Source organism: Monopterus albus, unplaced genomic scaffold (assembly GCF_001952655.1).
Source record: "Monopterus albus unplaced genomic scaffold, M_albus_1.0 scaffold101.1, whole genome shotgun sequence".
Taxonomy (NCBI): Eukaryota; Metazoa; Chordata; class Actinopteri; order Synbranchiformes; family Synbranchidae; genus Monopterus; species Monopterus albus.
In genome coordinates, this window is record NW_018127981.1 from 343,764 (window position 1) to 363,485 (window position 19,722).

Genomic DNA, 19,722 nt, shown 5'->3' on the forward strand with positions numbered 1-19,722 from the left:
CCCCGAACCACGCATTGCTATACAATATTAATCATTTCTGGGCTGTCGAACCGTGACGTCACCTGATATGCCAGCTTGGCAGCTGAGCAGAGCAGTAGACAAAACATGAAGAAAATAATGTGTGTGGCTGTTGTTTTCGTGGTGTGTATCTAAAACAATTTGACATAACATTACACATTAAGACAAATATTATGGTTCCTTTTACCGTCATAATAACATTTGTCCCTGACGGCAGCCTTTCTGCTTTAAATAACCTTGCATTTAACAGCCTAAGCTAGTCACCCTGTCTGCACTAAACATTCCTAGACAACAAATCTCTGAATATCTATCTAACTAAAAAATAACCTAACAAACCAAACAGGACAAGTACAGATTTCAGCGGACAGTCAGGACTGCAGAAAAGGTCACTGGTGTGAGCCTGCCCTCCATGCTGGGCCTATACACTGCACGGGTCAAAAGGAGGGCGGAGAGGATCATTGCAGACCCCTTACACCCTGGACACAATCTGTTTGAACTCCTCCCCTCTGGACGGCGTTACAGGTCACTGTGCACTAAGACAACCAGGCACAGCGACAATTTCTTCCCCCAGGCTGTCACCCTGATGAACACTTGACCAACGACAGTATGACTGGACAATAACCCTCAGTGCAATACCTGTAAATACACCTCGTACAAATTATACAGAGTCATAGAGGTACTCGTTTTAAATATTTTTATTCCTACTTATCCCATTTCACAATGAGTATTCCTTTGTCTGTCTGCATTGTTTACTGCCTGTTTATACAGCTTATTATGCATTGTTTGGACTGTTTGTTGCTTGTTAATACTGCGGATTTTAATACTGCTGATACCTGGCAAATAAAGCAGATTCTGATTCTGAAAATTTTATGCATAATTGTTTGAATTTGTTTATGAGTCTTGTGAACACTATCCATGTTGTCTACAGACTTGATTCCCCTGTGGCTGTTACTATGTAGGCCAGGCTAAAAGGAGACTGTAGGATAGTGTAGCTCAGTGCTGCTGCTATTCTGCTTACCCTATGGTCAGACATTATATAGCAGTCCAGCATGGTGACTCCACTTTGAGAGTTATAAACACAGAGGGACATCAGAGGTGGTGAAAGAGTCAAACACCACAGGCAGTGGGAGGCACAGTAGATCTAGCCCCTCAAAGCCATGAGCCCCCCAGGCCTATATGAAGAATAAAAGCTACTTTGCCCATGTTTTTCAGTTTGTTAATTACTTGACACACATAAACAATGCAAGAACTTTGATAAAACAGCTTTCTAATAAATGAGTACAATAAACTAAATTAATGAAAGTCTTAATTTTGACAGTCTCACTTGAAGACCAGAGCCACTACATGACACAATTATTGTGTTGGACTTTAGCAGTGCAAATTTCTAACAAATTCGCCATTAGCCACATTCTCCTAATTCTAATGACAAGGAGAAAACAGGATTTTTGGGCCCCTAGGCAGTTCCCGGTTTGCCCGTTTGGTTATCCAGCCTTGGCTGAACCTGATCTGAAAGGGATCTATGGAAAACCGACCCAAACCAAAAATTGATTTTTATAAAAAGACACCTAACTTGAAAGGGGCCTGTGCACAGTCAGACTCAACCCAAACACACCTGGAAATAATCAGATCAGACCTGCTCCAAACCTAAGAGAATAATATGGTAATAATGTCATACAGTATTGTTCAAAATAATAGCAGTACAATGTGACTAACCAGAATAATCCAGGTTTTTAGTATATTTTTTATTGCTACATGGCAAACAAGTTACCAGTAGGTGCAGTAGATTCTCAGAAAGCAAACAAGACCCAGCATTCATGATATGCACGCTCTTAAGGCTGTGAAATTGGGCAATTAGTTGAAAGGGGTGTGTTAAAAAAAATAGCAGTGTCTGCCGTTGACTGTACAAACACAAAACTATGTTGTACAAATGTTTTTGTTTCTAGGATTTAGCAATCCTGTGAATCACTAAACTAATATTTAGTTGTATGACCACAGTTTTTTATAACTGCTTCACATCTGTGTGGCATGGAGTCAACCAACTTGTGGCACCTTTCAGCTGTTATTCCACTCCATGATTCTTTAACAACATTCCACAATTCATTTACATTTCTTGGTTTTGCTTCAGAAACAGCATTTTTGATATCACCCCACAAGTTCTCGATTGGATTAAGGTCCGGGGATTGGGCTGGCCACTCCATAACATTAATTTTGTTGGTTTGGAACCAAGACTTTGCTCGTTTACTAGGGTGTTTGGGGTCATTGTCTTGTTGAAACAACCATTTCAAGGGCATGTCCTCTTCAGCATAAGCCAACATGACCATTGTACTGCTATTATTTTGAACAATACTGTACATCCAACTCATGATGTCATTGTAATATAACACTGTGATGTTGTATCCAAAAACAGAAATGCAAAACTCCCAACTTTATCTGAGACACTTGAAACTTGCGTGTAGTAGTGGAGGCTATCCATCATGATATTTTTTTTTTGTCTTTCTGTTGTATGTGCTCATTGATATCCTTTTATGTAACCTATAAATTTGTCAGTCACTTGCCAGATGAGTAACAAAGTAATCTGCACCAGCTTCTATAGCCCTCAGTGTGTGTAATAAGAAGAGAGGGGGGTTCAGTTTGATGAGTCAGAAGTCACTTTTAGCACTGCTTGTTTAAGAAAAAATGATCGCGCCAATTTCCTGCTACAATATTCTGTATAAAAGGTTGGCATGGGGAATCAGTGTTGACCTTCCTTTATTCCACCATGAGAGGTAGTAGAATTGGTGCAACCATTCTGCCTCAGCCTCTGTGTAAAAGGGGTGGTATGTGAAGTTTTGTCGAGGTGCTGTTTCTGCGATGCCCTGTCAGGGGATTTAAATTTTAACGCTGCAAAAAGCAGCATCCATGACAATAATCTTTAACATGTTGTACACTGTGTTTTTAAGTTCGGTGTAAATAGGCAAAGTCTCAAAAAAAAAAAAACCCAATGACCAGCTTAATGCCAATATAGTGGCATCTCTGTCTAAAATAAGCCAGCGCTTTTACATTGAACCCTACCAAGTTGAACAAGTTGCTGCATGGATTGTCATTCCATGTAATTTGAGGTTTCTGTTAAAATGGGGAGTGAACCTTAATTCAGCCTTACATAAAGTGGTAACACCTTAAATCTCATGCCACCTATCACACACTATCTGTGAATCTTACTTTTAAAAGCAATTGTCATTTAATATGACACGCTATGTACAGTTGCTGATCTCCTACAATATTTTCTCCTGCCATGACTATGACATACCCTGTGTTAACTCTTTCTGCTTCATCTTCCAGAGCGTGGCTGAGAAGTTCAGGAGTGCGGTTTTCTGCTCTCAGGTTAAAGTTGTCGATAACTTTGAGGTCAGCCCCTCTTCACTCAGCAGCTGGAGATAAAAACATAGGAACTTGGCCTGGGTCTTGGGGAGCGGTAGAACTTAGTTTGCTGTCAAACTGTACACTCACATGTTGCATGTTTCACAGCCAACTTTACTCTGCACCGACCTCCAGCATGTCTGCACTGGACTGCTACGTCCCTCTACGTACTGAGCCGTCCCTTTAAAGGAGCCACACTACTTTTTGGACACGAGGTAATACTGCTCGGGTCCATTCCCATGTAAATGGGAATTCAACTGGCGCACACAGCCAGGACTTGTGGCACATGTGGCAGTACAATGAAAACTTACCTAACCAGATTTAGACTGTGTTATTTGAACCAAGTGGGAGACTAGTCACTGGGTCTACATTGGTTGAGGCTGAAACATTGCTCTGCTCTTTCCAGGTGTGTCTTAAATAGTAAAATGTCCATATGAGCAGGAAGATTGAAACGGGTTTTGCTTGGTGTAACACACCACTCCTGTTTCTAATGAGCTGTAACTACAGTGATAGTGAACAAAATCTTCAGCTCTCTTTATGTAGAAAAAGGCATTCCAAAGTTTATCTAAGGCTAATATGGTGGTGTTAACGAACTCAAATGGAAATGTCGCCAGTTTGTCTCACTATCCTTTCATTATAGCCCACTAAGGAGTGTTGGAAAATAAAGAGAATATCTTGTTGATTGTGGAAAAAACTGGAAGATTCTCATGAGTTGGTGAAGCTATACAATCATTATCCAGATGGGGACATGAATGTGTGTGTACAAAATTCCATGGCAACCCATTCAGTAGCTGCTGAGACATTTAACTATGCACCTCACTGTGGCATTAGAGAAAAAGTCAGGGGATCAATTAAGTCATCCTCTGGGGACAATGAATGTCATGGCAATCAATCCAAAAGTTAGAGTCTGCACCAAAGTGGTGTAGCAACTGACAGATCAACACTAACATCCCTAGAGCTACTGTATGCCACTATGTGCCTAAAAACACCTGCCCATGAATTAATGTTCTTGGGAAAGTAAGTCATTGATTTTAAGTGTCACATTAAAAAAGCAAATTAAAACATTGCACTCAGTCAAATTCTGTGTCAGAGACTGTGTATGTCCTAAACAAATGACACACCAGCTCAAATCCATTTGCATAACATATTAGTCAGAATTCTTAAAATAGCCCAGTTTATCCAGTAGAAAAAACTTTGTCGCTCCACTGGGATCATTCCAGGGGACTGGTAATGCCTTCCTTTTGTGTGACATAAAAAAAAAAAACTCTCCAGCTTGGGAAGAATTCAGCTGCTGTCTGTACACGTTGTCCCACTCCTGTACTGACTCCCTGCTGGATTACTTCTGCAGCCAGACGGAGCCTTTTCTAAGTTTTATGCACATCCACGACATGTCCTTGCACCTTTCTCAGGATCAACATGTTGTTGTTCTAAGAGCAAGACTGTACACCTTTGCAATTACTCCACTCCTCTGATTTCCTGAGTCTGGCAAACATGAAATTGCTTCTGATAACCTACATTTTAAAGCGGGCTTTTCAGTTTTGCTTTATCTGATTGTTTTGTGTCTGTGTTTTGAAAAGTGCTATTAATAATAATGATAATCTTTATCAAGTGCTTGTCAAAGTCAGCAATCACCAGGTGGAGGAGAAAGTGAGATTAATTAGTATAATTATTAATGGTTTAACAATGGCAATAATAGCACACTTTCGAAATACTGCATTGAAAGCAAGTCCCATGGTCAATATTTTTTACTAAAATAGAGGTGTTATAAGCAAAAAGTATTCATGCAGTATTCACAACTTTTAAATGAATGTAATGGGATAAAAAGGCTAATAGTCTCTTCATCGCAGTGAAGCAGAAGTAGTAAAGTGGCAGAAACTGAAAACACTCAAATCAAGCACCAATAAAGTAAATGGATTTTGCACCACTGGCACTTGCAACCAGCTTTACAAAAGGCAACACAAATAGTTAAAAAAAAAATCAACAATTGGATGAAAAAGAAAAATCTAAAAAGCCTATGATATTGTGAGCAATCACTGAAAACATGAGCTTGTAAGTTGCACCACAGCACATTCATTTCCCATAAATGGGAGTGACTTACGAGGAACAAAGGCTCAGGGGTCCCTTTATGTCAGGAAGGGGAGTGCGTGTATTAGGACACAATAGAGAGAGAAACATGCAGTCATGGTCAGTGTATCTGCACTACTATGATGGAAATCTTCTTCCAAACAAATGCAGCTTACAAGACACAGAAACCTGGTCTGACCTTTCAGCTTTGCGTGGCCAAGCAGGTCACTGCAGTGAGATGAAGTGACTCTTTTTCTAAGTTTTATGCATGAAGTGATCCTACGGTGCAGAGGGGGAAGAATAGGTGAAGCAATACTTATAGAAAACTTATAATTCCATAATAACAGTGTTCTCTTGGGGGGGCCTGAATAATAGCAGGACATTCTCTATCAAGCAATGGAAACAGGCCTGAATATAAACTGTGTTTTAGTATGTTATAACCCCTCACTACCTCACCAGGCACAATGACATATCCAACTCCACCATGTGAATTACTAAGTGCGATGTTTGAAGTTCACTGGGGAAAATACTATTACCCTATTTTTGTCTATTACAGTTTTCAATGCTTTGATGCCTTTATGTAACTTTTTCTTTTAAGACTAAGTGTTCTTTCTGGCTTTTGACTCCTTATCTGACTCCAAAGGAGAGCAGCACAATAATTCCTATATGCCTAGACTGTTTATGCATAAATGGTAAATAAAAATCTTGACTTGATAACTTCCTGGTCAGTCCTGTCCCTATGGTATCAAACAGCCCCTCTCTTCCCTTCAGTAACTGAATAAAGACACTACTGGATCCCTCAGTGTTCCACCCTGAGGACTGAGACTTTCTTCCATCAGATGATCAGAGATGAGGCAGAGAGGACAAGAGCTCCAGGATCTTTAACACTGGAGCAAACATCTGAACAAATTGCATTGCCATTTCTAGATTTTACACAAGAATTATTAATAAGCAGGAGTGCATGAAGCCCAACCATGCTCAAAAAGATAAAACACAGAGAAGATACTTGCGCATAAATTCCAGGCAAGCGAGGCATTTCCTCACTGCGAGCACGGACCCCTGCATGGACATTTCTCAGACAGCTCACAGGCGCTTTCGCACAAGTTATAAGTCAAACTAATGGGTTTTGTGTATGCCTAAACCTCTCATCCTGTCCCTGCAGCCCAATCCATCCACTCTGGAGTCCCTGCAGCCCCACAGAAAGAGGATTTGGGTCAGTGAGGTTTCCAAACCACATCACCCATTTGAAAAAAAAAATGGGGCAGCACCGGTGCCAGCCCTGTTCTGCTGGGGTGGCACTGAAACATGTTGCCAGGGGATTGGTTACTCTATGCGCTTGGTCAAGGGTTGGCATGGGGCCCAGGACAGAGAGGAACACAAGAGATGAAGTACAGGAGAAAGAATGGCACATGGCAACCTAGTTTGAGAGAAAAGGCAGTGACAGGATGTTACATTATTGAGGGCATTGAGGCCTCATCCACTATTTTCACTACTGAATTATCAGATGCCTTTTTTTAGTAATTTTATTCTGCCAGAAAACACTCAAAAAGGTACTCTACAATTCCAAGTCCATGTCTCCAAATAGCCGTTTTGTGATCCAACAGATTGAATTTAGCCATATCCAACAGAAAAGCCGCAAACCACACTCCGACTTCATTGCACTATGTGTGCTGACTTGACATTTGTTTGGAAAAAAGTAAAAAAAAACTGATTTGCTGACTGCAGGTAGCCTTAAGGTAATATGATGACTCCCTGAAGTCAAAGTCATTTTCCAACAGTGAACTAGGTGGTACAGTTTCACCACTAATTATTGCTCACATGAGAAGGAAGGGTTCATGTGGCATGGACGAACAAACCAAATAAAGAGGTCAACATCTCATACGAGTTTCTTTTTAATGTTCAATGTATGGCCACACATATACTGTTTTTCTTGTATGATAGGACAGTCACTATGGAAATGGTGATGTTGATGCGATACATTTTCAGAATTTATAGGGCTCCAAACACAACCCACATTGTTCAATGAAAAATAACTGTCCCCTCTCATTGGAGTCACCTTGATGATTAACCATTACATAAAGCCAATCAGGCCCTCCCTCCCTCCTCCCTTTAACATGACACCTTGATTAATAAATTCTGGATTTTAGGGGGGGATTTTGGTTTAATTTTCAAAACTGAAGGCCTTGATAAGTGAATCAACACACAGCACCTTCCCTTTCCTTAAACATTCTTGCATATATCATTCAGATTTAGCTTACAAAAAGCAAAATAAACATTTGGGTACAAAAATAAAATCCAAATTAAAACCTTCAACAGGGCAAAGCCTGTCATGTTTTTCCTTTTCTAATATAGACAGCACAATACATAAGTCACTGGTCACAGAAGTACACTGCAAATAAAGAAAAACGACCTGAAAAAAAAAAAAGTCATATAGGAAAGAAACCATACCGGAGAAGCATCCTCCGTCTTCCTCAACCCTTCCTAGAGGTTCACGAGCTACAAGGCGCCTGGTTTGTTTCGAAGGGTGGAAACCTTGGTTGTCAGGTGGAGAGAATGTGATTTCTCCATCTGAAAATTGTCTGCCTACACTCTCAACTTTATAAAACATAGCCCTACCAGACTCACACATTCTTGACCCTGTTTCTTAAATACAGATTTAAAGGAGAAGGGAGGTGGAAACAGAAATCCAAACCACTGTTCTAAATATCTATATGGATTCATCTGAGCGTGTTGTCTTTGTTTGTGTGTGATTTCTTTCTTGACACATATGTACTCATTTGTTAACATATACAGTGTATTCCTGGTTAGGGCATGAACCAGGGGCACTTGAATGTTGTGCAGCACCCCGCCCCCCCCCTCCGACCATTTCTTCATCCTGACCACTAGGGGTCACTCTATGTTTAGGATTGGGAGGTGGCAGACCTGCTGCTTCTTACAGCACAGTTTCACTCGCATTTCTCTTTTTTTCACTCCACTGTATTTACGTTTTCAGCCCTCTAAGCTTTAACTCTTTTCCTACGGCCCAGCTTTCTTTTGAGTTGGTTTTTGCTTTTGGAGACGCAGATACACACAGAGCAAAAGAGTAGGAGAGAGAGAGGGAGCGAGTGTTGATATCGATCAGCTGTTCGCAGCACCGACAGCTGCCCCCGTTGACCTCTCAGCCGATCTCCTTCCACTGCCGGTAGAATTCCACAATGTTCTTCAGCTCCATACCTGCCGAGCTCACAGCCTGGATCGTTGACTGGTGTGCGGAGGGGACAATCAAACACACAAAACAAGACATGCAAATCAATACAGAGAAGACTCAAAACTGTCCCTGTATCATATGCAGTAAAAGACAACAATATACAAGCACTGTAAAAGGTTTTGCCACAAACTCAACTGACCAGCTTTTCACCTGTATATCACGAGTCTCTTCAGACCTTAGAATGGTGCATGAACTATGCAAGAGCTTCAGACGTCTAACTGAAGCTGTGTGTGACCTTCTAAGCTGATTTCACCCTCATTGCACTGCCATTTTATTTGCCCAGAGAAGTGCAATGTATCATTGTAAGTGTGGTGTACGTGCCCCCCTCAGCCAGGGTGCAGAGGGCGCTGCACTCAAAGAGCTGACATGATCAATGAGCATGAAAACATATATCCTGATGCTACTATTATTGTTCTGGGAGATTTCAATCACTGCAATCTTAGGAAAAGCATGTTTAAACTGTATCAGTTTGTGACTTTTCTTACTAGAGGAAACAAAACATTGGCCCACTGTTACAGTAACATTAGAAACGCTTTCTCAGCTGAACCTATGCCTCATTTTGGTAGATCTGACCACCTAGGAATCCGGCTCAGGCTGCTTTACACCAGATGGCTCAAAGCAAACCAGTCACAGTGAGCACTGTTAACACCTGGACTGACTGTGCATAGGCCAGCCTGCAGGGCTGTCTAGAGGCCACAGACTGGAACGTCTTCAAAGGGGCCACAGACAATATCCACGAATATGAAGAGACAGTGATTATCAGCTGGTGCATGTCCATATGTCCCCCACCCACAACTGTGTGTCTTCCACAACCAAAAACCTTGATTCAATGTGGACATAAAAAAAGAATCAGGACGAGTCAGGAAGCTTTCAAGGTAGGGGACCAAGCAGAGTACAGGAGAGCCCAGTACGAGCTACAGAGGTCCATCAGAGCTGCAAAGAGGGCATACTTCCAAAAACTGGAGAGCTGTTACCTGGATAACAACACACGCAGTATGTGGCAGGGAATCCAGGCAGTCATAAACTACAGGAACAAATCAACGATCACAGTCTCCCATGACGCCACCCTCCCGGACTGCCTTAACTTCTATGCTAGGTTTGACAGGCTGAATGGGTTACAGAATCTTGGTGATCGACATTCTTGTTTATGGGGAGGAGAATGACCTCATCCTCAACATAAACAAGACAAAAGAAATAATAATAGACTTGTATTCTTGGCTGATCTTATATTTAGAAGCTTTTTTAAATTTTATTTTATTGTCATTGCAACATTGTGACACGTACAACGAAATCTTTGGAGTCAAGGGGCCCCGAGCCAATGCGTGCATACGGGCCACCATCACGGGCAACTTGGGGTGTTCAGTGTCTTGCCCGAGGACACTTCGACATGTGGACTGCAGGCACCAAGATTTGAACCTTCAACCTTCCAGTTGGGAGACAACTGCTCTACCCACCGCACCACTACTTCTGGCTTTAAATTCTGACTCCAGCAGAGCCCTGCACAAGAATTTCTATATGCCTAGACTGTGTGTTTATGCATAAATGGCAAATAAAAATCTTGAATCTTGGATGGTGACATCAGAATGCATTTTCATTAGTACTGGATGCTAAACAGTGTTTTTTTTTTTTTTATCTATCAGTGCTGACACACTGATGGTAGAATTGGTGCGAAGGTAGAGTAGGCTATGTTAGCAGCATGGCTAACAAAAACACACAGAAACGTGAATGAAGCCACTCACATCGACTCGTCACAGCGTGGCCATATCGTGCAAGCCTACAACACTCCCCTGCATCCCATCAGCCCCCAACCAACACAGCCCAGTGTGCTAGAACACAGCAGGGAATTGTGTTTTTGCCAGACTACAACAGTGGTGAACACAGTAGTGGTGAACACAGTGCATCAAAAACACAGTTAAAGCTAAAGCCCGTTAAACTTTGTTAGGTTTGGTGGGAAGTGTCAACTTCCTTAGTTTTCATGTCACTAATGTAACAAAATACAGTGAGGAACCAACCTTCATTGCTGCTGACTGAGTGCAGAGCTCTTCCACTTGATGGCCAGTGAGAATTGTCACCATGCCGGTTGTATCTTCATCTCCGTTGTTCTGGGAGACCGTTAACTGACGGCAACTGTCCACCATCTTGTATAAATGCCTACAAATAAAGAAGAGGACCAATTAATATAGTGTCCGTAGCTCATATTCTTCCAGTAAGTGTGTTATAATAAGAGGTAACTGTAGAAGAGAAGCAGGCCTAACCAGGCTTCGATGTCCTGACGTTTCAGTTTATCTCTTTCAAAGCTTCGACCAGACTCCTTCTGGCAGCGTATGTACCTAATGAAGAACATGAAGTAAAAAAGAAATCCTCTAAAATTAAGGGAGTTTCATGGCAAAAAGTGAGCTTTGTGTTTAATATGTGGTACAAAACAATGCTTCACCGGTTTCCTTTTCGAAATTCAGACTCCAGGAAGCGGATGCCATCCCTTGCACCAGCGTTTTCCTTCTTCAGTCTGTCAAGTCCATCAATTACTACAACACAGTAATCCAGACAAAGCACCTGAGCAAACAGTGACTTTGGCAAACAGGCTGACACAGACCGAATCAGAGATCAACATGAACAGAGAGAGCGTTACCGTCAAAGCTGAAATTAGTTTAGTGTGGTTAAAATTCTGAGATTTTATGTCATTGTCATGATCAAGTGTTCAAGCTGGCAAATTTCCTGTTCCAGATATGAAGTGTATTTTATTTGGCAAAATGGAAGTTATCACTACAGTGTGTATAACGCTAGTGACTAATTTCCAAAGAGAAACATGCAGACTTCAATTAGAGATTATTTTTACAGAGGAGTACAGAGGACTGACAGAGAGCTTTGGCACATCATCCTTGAGTCCAAGAGGATGTTTGTATCAAGTTTGAATAAATACCATTCAAGGCGTTCTTGAGAAACTGGTTTCACAAGATTGGGCAAGGCACACAAACAGCTGGAGAGACGAACAACCCAAAGCAGGCTGTCGCCAGCGCAGAGGTATAAAAACCAGTCTTTTTTGAGGACACTCAAACTTGACTGAAGCCCTAGAATAAAGGAACAGTTGGTAATATATTTTGCTGGACTGTCCCTCTCTAGAGTTAAATCACTGAATCCCCACCATCCGCTTTGCACAAGGCCACATCAGTGGGGTGAATCCAATGCACAAACACCTCAACATTTCGCTGTTCAGGACAGACAGTAAATGAAGCAGTGCACCAACCTGTCCGTGGGATGATGATGATGAAGCAGCCGCTACCGGCCAGCAGGCGGATGAGGTTCAGATGCTGGCAGAGAGCAGCTGTGTCTGGCACCAGGTAGGGAGACATGGATGACTGGGCCTTAGGCTGCTGAAGGCTGCCCTCTAGCTGCGACACCTCCAGCTGCAGGGAACAAACAGTAAAAATCCAACATCTGAAAATGTGCGATCAGAGAAACGTAACAGGACTGTCTCAGGGCTCCTCTACGGTTCCTACTGCTTCTGTCAGATGATTTTGGTAATTATTTATGAGATTTAAAAGGATGTTTAGCAATCATTAGCAAAAAATTAATGGATCAATAACTCCGTTTAAAAAAAGCTACTACATTAAATTTCCAAGCCTTTTCTATATTTTTGGACAATTTCCTTACACAAAGACATCTCTCTAAGACTAGGAACTCGGGTCTTTTGGAAGTGATGACTACTTCACAACACAGCTGTGTCTATGCTGTATCACCTCACAGAAGTGAAACCCAGACAAGGTAAACAGGTAAACCTGCAGTCGAAGCTGGGCCATATCCCTCATTAAGCGATTTCGACGAGCCTCCTCTTCAGCCTGAATAAACAAAGATAAAGAAAGGAGATTCAAGAGTTATAATTTGTGGTAATGTATTAAATACTGCAGGCAGATCCCCTGTGGTTCTTCTGGTCACTGTTCTTTACAGATGTCACTCACCATTTGGAACTGGGCTTTGGCCTGCTGCACCAGATTATCCTGTTTGGACTGGCTGATGCTGGTGAAAATGCCTGCCTCCGGGTTGAAGTGCAACACATTGCCCTGAAGATTTGTTAGGAAATGGCCAAAACTGCGAATGCAGCCCACTCGCACCACACACTGAAGGGAAGGGAAAAAAGAAAAAGTTATACGCTTTTAAATTTTGGCTATATAAAACATTGTGTTGGCTAAATCAACTGCAAAGACCACTACCTAAACAACATTTACAAAGTGCTTAGCCAAAGACACATGTCTTAACATGTACAAATATACACACACACACATATACATACATACATACACACACACACAGTTTGTTTCGTAGTCCATGGGGACTTTACATTGACCTACATGCATTTCCTGTAGACTAACCCTAACCCGAACCACTACTTGCCTAACCCTAACCCTGACCCTGACCGTAACCTCATCCTAACCCTAAACTTCAATTTCTTGCCCATGGGGACCTCAATTTAGGTCCCCACCGTGAAATGGGTCCTCATGAGTTGGTATGGAGTCAGGAAGAAGTCCCCACGTAGCAGGAAAAACACGTCCAGTCCATACACACACACACACACATATCTACATACATATATATACACACACACATCTACATACATATATATACACACACACATCTACATACATATATATACACACACACATCTACATACATATATATACACACACACATCTACATACATATATATACACACACACATCTACATACATATATATACACACACACATCTACATACATATATATACACACACACATCTACATACATATATATACACACACACATCTACATACATATATATACACACACACATCTACATACATATATATACACACACACACATATATATATATAAATAAAAGCAGTTATAAGTGCATTTTTAATAATAATGTATCAAATGAAGGTGTACAGTGTGAAAAGTGTTCCATGGGATTCAAGTACATAGCCCATTTTAAGTAGAACACCCTTATTATTCCATAGCTATCTAGTAGCATATACAATTGTTTATCTTGATACTTATGTGAGATAATCATACAAATTTGATTTAGCATTTTTTGTGTTTTCTGTTTCCTGGAAGACAACACAGGCAGGTCTTTTTACAGATGCCTAATTTCCATAGTCTATTGTGACTTTCAGAAAATTGTGATGCATGTGGTGTCATGTTTGTACAATAATAAGCTGGTAACTTGAATTGTGGTACTACCACCATTTGTGTTTTCTTAACCAGCTCTAAACATTTTTAAAATTGAGTCGCGTGTGTGTGTGTGTGTGTGTGTGTGTGTGTGTGTACCTCCTGTAAGGGGCTGAGGGAGGGGCTGTGATGAGCAAAGTCAAGGCGGCGGTGAGCTACACTCAGAGCAGGCAGGTGTCGCAGAGCCAGATCCTCGGGCAGCAGAAGACTCTGGACCAAACTGGGCTGCTCACACTTATTTAACAGCTCTGTCACCTCTGCGTTCAGGCCAAGCTCTGCAGTGCACACATGGATTGATAAACAAGTTGTAGATTCAGTAGACAGGCATTAGTTTTGTGAGGAAGGGGGATCTGTCACACAGTGAGACAAATATCACAGGTCTACAATTCTTAAAACATTGTCTGCTTCCAAATTTAAATGTGGAATTTTTATGGATTGTGAGGTGTTGAACTCAAATGTGACCTTTAGACGAGCTGACTGGCTGTAGCTTTTAAGGATAATTAGCTATTTACATTTTATGCTGACATGCAAAAACCTGACACGGTAATAACGTTTTGACTTCAGGAGGGAACACAGGCTGATGTATACAATAAACAGTTTGATGTCTTAAGCTGAGTTTTGAATGCAATAAGTGCTTTAAACAAAAATGTGTGGCTTGTACTGCCTGAGACACTACACCAGCCTGTTTCACCTGTTTCATTAGACCCACCGAGTTTTGGTCAGAGATCTTTTGTTCTGTAATTTCACAAAGTTTAGTCATTTTCAAGCAAAATTCAGACAAACCCAGAGCTAATCAACAATTTCTAAGATATAATTTTCGTTTTCAGTGGTTCGGATTTAGCAAAGATTGGTTCATCTTGTTTCTGAAGCATTTTTGTTGTAGTTCAGTGTATTCAGGATTAAAGCTGTTTGTAAAGTGATGCAACAGTACAGGAATGAGATCAGAGCTAGACAATGTCAACAAATATAGTATAAAAAAATACCAATGGGAATAAAAACCCAGACTCTTACTGCTGTTGGGACAATTATAAATCACTGTGCAGTGCAGTCTATCAGTTCCTCACCAGCTTCAAGCATCTTGCTGCCATCTGGTAGCAGGTTGAGCAGCACAGACAGGCGGTTCCACAAGCTTTGAGAACTCTGCAAAGAGAACAGTGAATAACAGCTGGTTAAAAAATACCCCTAAGATGTCAGTATTTCAAAAACAAAGCAGGAGAATCTGTCCCCTCACCTCTGCACACATGAGAATAATGTCAGTGTTTGTCCTTAGCCAGTCAACAAAGACCTTCACCACCTGAATTAATCCCTGATTGGTCAGGATCTCCAGCTTCTCCAAAAGGGTTTTCTCACTTTGTTCTGATTGAGTGCTCTGTTGTCTGCCTTCTGAATCAGAATCCAAGTCTAAAGAGGGAGGTCACACAAAAATTAAGCAAAAAGATATATTTGAGATCAACCAAATCACATTTTAATGTTCTTTGCAAATCCCTTCAAAAACAGACAACTGACTATATTTAAGACTTAACCACAAAGCACATTACCATTTTCATTGGTTCCGTTGGCAGTATCGGGGTTCATGCCGCAGGGTGAATCCCCAGGAGGAGGAGTCACTTGGGAAGGGGGCGCAGAAGCATCAGTAGGAGTGGGAATACCCGAGGAAGATGAGGTTTGAGGCCTCAACAGCATGTTGCTGAAGGTCGGTGCTAGGCGGAAGCAGCGCTTGGCCTGAAAGAGTTGCGAGGACATGGCCCGGAGGTTACTGCTTATGCTGGAGTCGCTGGGAATGAGGGGCCCATTGGTGGTTGGAGGTGTATCAACGTCCCTGTCGCCTCCATCTTCCTTGGGTTGGTCTTCATCTTCGTCCTGGTGTTCCCGGGCCGGACCCTCCAAGCTATCTGAGTTCTCAGCGTCCTCCATGTCTTCCAGGTCTGAGCGAGACTCCTGGCTGTTCATATCAGAGTCAGTCTCTACATCAAATGCCGTTCCACCTTCCTCCTCCTCCTCTTCCTCTGAGCCACTCCCCCAACTGCCTTCATCGCCTACGGGGTCTCGTTTTGCCTGCTTCCTGATAGATGAAGGATTGACAGGGGCTCCTGTCAACGAGCCACCTGTTGAATCAACATGGCCCCTCCTCTGGTCATCATCATCTTCATCATCTTCACTCTCAAAGCCTTCACTCAGGTCACTTTCATCTTCTCCTCGACTGTCCTTGTGGGCACAGCGGCGACGGCGGAGCCGAGAGAGGCGGGTGTACTTCTTCTTCTGCCTCTGTTTCTCTTCTTCCAACTTGTGCTGTTCTTCCACACTGCTATGCTTTTCTGCACCAGCCCTGTCATTACCATCTTCATCCTTCACCTCCTCATCTTCTTGCTCTAGGGAGCCATTCTGCAGAGGCCGCTCATCAGAGCAATCTGTCGGGGGAGCTGACAAATCCCTCATCTCCAGGTCATCTAGATAAGAGAAGAAAAATTAATTAAGTTTTTCCCCCATTCAGGCTGTTTGTCAAAGATGTCTCTCTGAAATCCTTTACTTCTAATAACATATTTCACCTAACAAATTAGATGTTCTCCACTTCCTAAAAGAGCAATGCAAAATAAGGGAATAAGTGTGTTCAACTTTAAATTGATTACATTTAAGTTGATTAAAATATAAGTGAAATATTACATTTTAAGCCACAAAGAATAAACACTGGAATATAATCTGATCTGTGCAGCAGATGCTACCCAGGCATTTTCCTGTACTTTCGTCAACTGAGGATTTCTTTTGAACAAACACGCAGTTACGTTTGTGTGCATTTTTCTCACTATATATAGCAACAAGTATTTCCTCTCTCACCTGTAGCATCAGTATGAAGTGGAGGCACCTGGGTCTCTGCTTCCTCCAGTTCAGCCTGTAGCCGGATGTTGACATGGTTCACCACATGGGAGAACAGGGCCAGAGTAAAAGCTATGGATGCACTGTACTGCTTTGAACCTAAAGACACAATAAACCAAGATTTGTTAGTATTTACACTGGTTTAAACCAAAAGAGTTCAGTCATTTTTTATAAATCTTATACAGATGCTGCCTGAGAGATTAACGATGTTCAGATTTTTATTTCTAAACGTCATGTTTGTGCTGAAATTGTAGTTTGAGAGTCAAACCATCACAAATGCTCTCAAGATGGCAGGAAACATGAACAACTTCCTCTTCAACTGCACCAACCCACCAGAAATAAAATAAACAGCCCGGACACCACACCTACCTCCCCTCTTCAGGCTGTGGACCACCATTAAACAAGTGACCACCATCTTGAAGACAAGGGTGTCAGGCAGCACAGGGCAGGAGCTATCGGTGTGCTGCTGCTCATCCTCCTCCTCACTGGGAGAGTGGTGAGCACCACATTGTGTTGGCAGTGGCAGGTAGAACAGCACAAGGTTGAAGTCCTCCAGCACTGACTGGCAGAGTGATGTCAGCTCCGTCTCCATTAGACTACATACAGACAGACCCAGGGAAGTAACGTGATGAAACATGTATACACAGTGAATAATCGATAAGAGTTTAAAAGTTCAGTGGACAATCTGGGTTGAGAACGTTGTATGATGTGTTCATTTTTGCTCACAAACTGATTTTTCATTTTGTTGGTGGTCAACGAGGGTTGTTTGTATGTTTACAGGTAGCAAACACTAACTGGATTCATTGTCCAACACTGCCTGATGGGTACTGTCAACCTTTGCTCACACTTGACAAATTAAAATATTTGACTTTGATATCACTAGTGCAGGTAAGGGGTTAAATGCAAACCTCACACTACTAGGAAGGTTTGATCCCTCTTTCCCATTCAATTCAGTAGCAAAGTGTGCCAAACCTTTAACTGGTAGTGTACATTAATTTGACAATTAAACATTCATAAAAGCCTGTGTTCATAAAGTCTTTTCATACCAATGAAACCATGACATGAAATGTGCATTTCCACTGTGGACAGAGGATGAAGTCTGATATAAGACAGGAGATGAGTAACAGCACAAGTACTTACCTGTTCTTGGGTTGCAGCAGACTTTGGAGGTACATGAAACTCACCAAGAGACGCTTAATGTCTTTTGATCTGCAGAAACAAGGTCAGAGGAATGATATGGAATTGACAAATATATTTATTTTGTATCAGACCCTATTCATGAAATTTTGCCTTTTTGTTGACCGAAACAAACAAATCTATTTACCGTCTTCATTTACTTTGAGGCAACTGTGTATGAGGTGAAACAATTAGAGAATAACAAAGCAAAGCATTTTAATGGAAACAGCTGTGCTGAATGCTGTGTATCACTGCTTATACTTACAGTATATTAAGAGGTGATTGTAATATTCCCTCCCTCATGTATGTGAATATAAAATACAAAATATTAGAAAGCCCTCTCAATTCTGTAGTCAAGTATAACACCACCTTTAAGACTTCATCTAAAAACAATTTAACTGAATTTACACATTTCCAATAATGTTGCCAAAAGCAGAACACTGAGCTTCATAGACATAATCTATTTTTAATGCAGATTTCTACAGCAGAATATTGCATCAGATTGTACAAATGTACCTAATAAAAAAGCCACTTAACATACAGAGCAAACAAGGGCAAAGAGTTTTCAATTAAATGTTATTGTATGCTAGGTGGCAAAAGGACTTGTTAATCTTGCTTCGTGTACAACGGTAATTGAAATAATCCTGACTTTAAATCAATTGTGAAAATGAACAAACATTACTAGCAGAGCATCTTGACACACAAACCCTTTGAAATGTCTCTGAAATGTTTCAGACAAATTATGGACAAGGATCACAAGACAAAATTCATTTGTACTCCACCACACATTATTCAAATGGTTATTTTACATTCTACATTTGTATATATATTTGTCTTTTAATTCTAATGAATCTTGTTCGTTTTGTTGCTTCAACAATCTAATTTCCCCACAGGGATTGTCAATTGTTTAATCCCATCTGCAGAGAGATGCTGCTTTAGCCCACCACTGATAAGACTGCCTTTGTGACTCAAATGGCAGGCAAGCAAAGTGTTAATTATGTGAAGTCCAGATGTCAACCGGGACTAAAATTACTTTGGAATGAGAGCACAGTGAAGCCAAAATATTATGTTTATTTCACTGATTTTTACCAAGCAAGCTGGTAAAAAAACATCAGCAGTACCACTGCTGTCCTGAGGGGGCTCATAAGTTAAGCAGACCTCAAAGGAATATGTGGATACAAGTGCACAGTAGTCTAGAAATCACATTTAATTTATATCAAAATGATTTGGGCTGCACTGGTCTGCTGTGAACCAAAATACAAGGAAGCACATTTTCATTTTCAGGTGAAAAGTACAAAAATAAAAATACCATCTGAGGGGAAAAAACAAGTAAAATATGACAGAGACTGTAAGGTTTCTCATACAATATGAGCTGGCACAGATTAGCCATTAGTTCCCACACTTCTCCCAGGACTTCTTTGCACTCTACATATGCAGAGTTTTGAGACAAACTGAAATCCTGTGCATCACCTTTGCCGAGAAGGAGACAGCTTCTTCATTTCCTGCTTCTTCACCTGGAGGTACATCTTGGCAGCTTTGTCAAACAGGCGCTTCAGGTTGCCATAAGCACCCTCAAAGGGGGCATCTGATTGGATGCTAGACACAGATGAAACATCAGTTAAGCTCTGTAACCTACTATGATCTGGTCCAGTTTCTAACATAACATGTAAAGGCTCAAACACTCCTCACCAGCGTAGGTAGTAGTAGGTTGCTTCAACATTGTAGAACTTGCTCCCTGCCAGTGTG

At 41.4% G+C, this 19,722-nt stretch overlaps 2 protein-coding genes across 4 annotated transcripts in view; both read right to left on the reverse strand.

The window, feature by feature from the left end:
- paqr6 (progestin and adipoQ receptor family member VI) overlaps positions 1 to 6,667 on the reverse strand; it is a 31,032-nt gene extending 24,365 nt beyond the window's left edge. The window contains exons 1-2 of one of the 3 annotated variants that reach the window (XM_020609670.1): positions 3,505 to 3,587; positions 3,305 to 3,425 (exon numbers count right to left, since the gene is read on the reverse strand). In XM_020609670.1, the coding sequence (XP_020465326.1) occupies positions 3,305 to 3,329 (25 nt within the window). In that variant the 5' untranslated portion in view covers positions 3,330 to 3,425; positions 3,505 to 3,587. Of the gene's footprint in view, positions 1 to 3,304; positions 3,588 to 6,488 lie in introns of those variants that run through there. The other 2 variants (XM_020609667.1, XM_020609669.1) reach the window with 2 other exon arrangements.
- Positions 6,668 to 7,354: 687 nt separating this feature from the next.
- The window catches only part of smg5 (SMG5 nonsense mediated mRNA decay factor), a 19,245-nt gene continuing 6,877 nt past the window's right edge, over positions 7,355 to 19,722 (reverse strand). Inside the window, exons 7-22 of the mRNA XM_020609747.1 lie at positions 19,666 to 19,720; positions 19,447 to 19,572; positions 17,941 to 18,009; positions 17,170 to 17,396; positions 16,762 to 16,899; positions 15,468 to 16,376; positions 15,161 to 15,330; positions 14,994 to 15,069; positions 14,029 to 14,204; positions 12,682 to 12,840; positions 12,502 to 12,561; positions 11,970 to 12,129; positions 11,160 to 11,250; positions 10,981 to 11,055; positions 10,738 to 10,876; positions 7,355 to 8,719 (exon numbers count right to left, since the gene is read on the reverse strand). Of these exons, the coding sequence (XP_020465403.1) occupies positions 8,636 to 8,719; positions 10,738 to 10,876; positions 10,981 to 11,055; positions 11,160 to 11,250; positions 11,970 to 12,129; positions 12,502 to 12,561; positions 12,682 to 12,840; positions 14,029 to 14,204; positions 14,994 to 15,069; positions 15,161 to 15,330; positions 15,468 to 16,376; positions 16,762 to 16,899; positions 17,170 to 17,396; positions 17,941 to 18,009; positions 19,447 to 19,572; positions 19,666 to 19,720 (2,714 nt within the window). The 3' untranslated portion in view covers positions 7,355 to 8,635. The remainder of the gene's footprint in view (positions 8,720 to 10,737; positions 10,877 to 10,980; positions 11,056 to 11,159; positions 11,251 to 11,969; positions 12,130 to 12,501; positions 12,562 to 12,681; positions 12,841 to 14,028; positions 14,205 to 14,993; positions 15,070 to 15,160; positions 15,331 to 15,467; positions 16,377 to 16,761; positions 16,900 to 17,169; positions 17,397 to 17,940; positions 18,010 to 19,446; positions 19,573 to 19,665; positions 19,721 to 19,722) is intronic.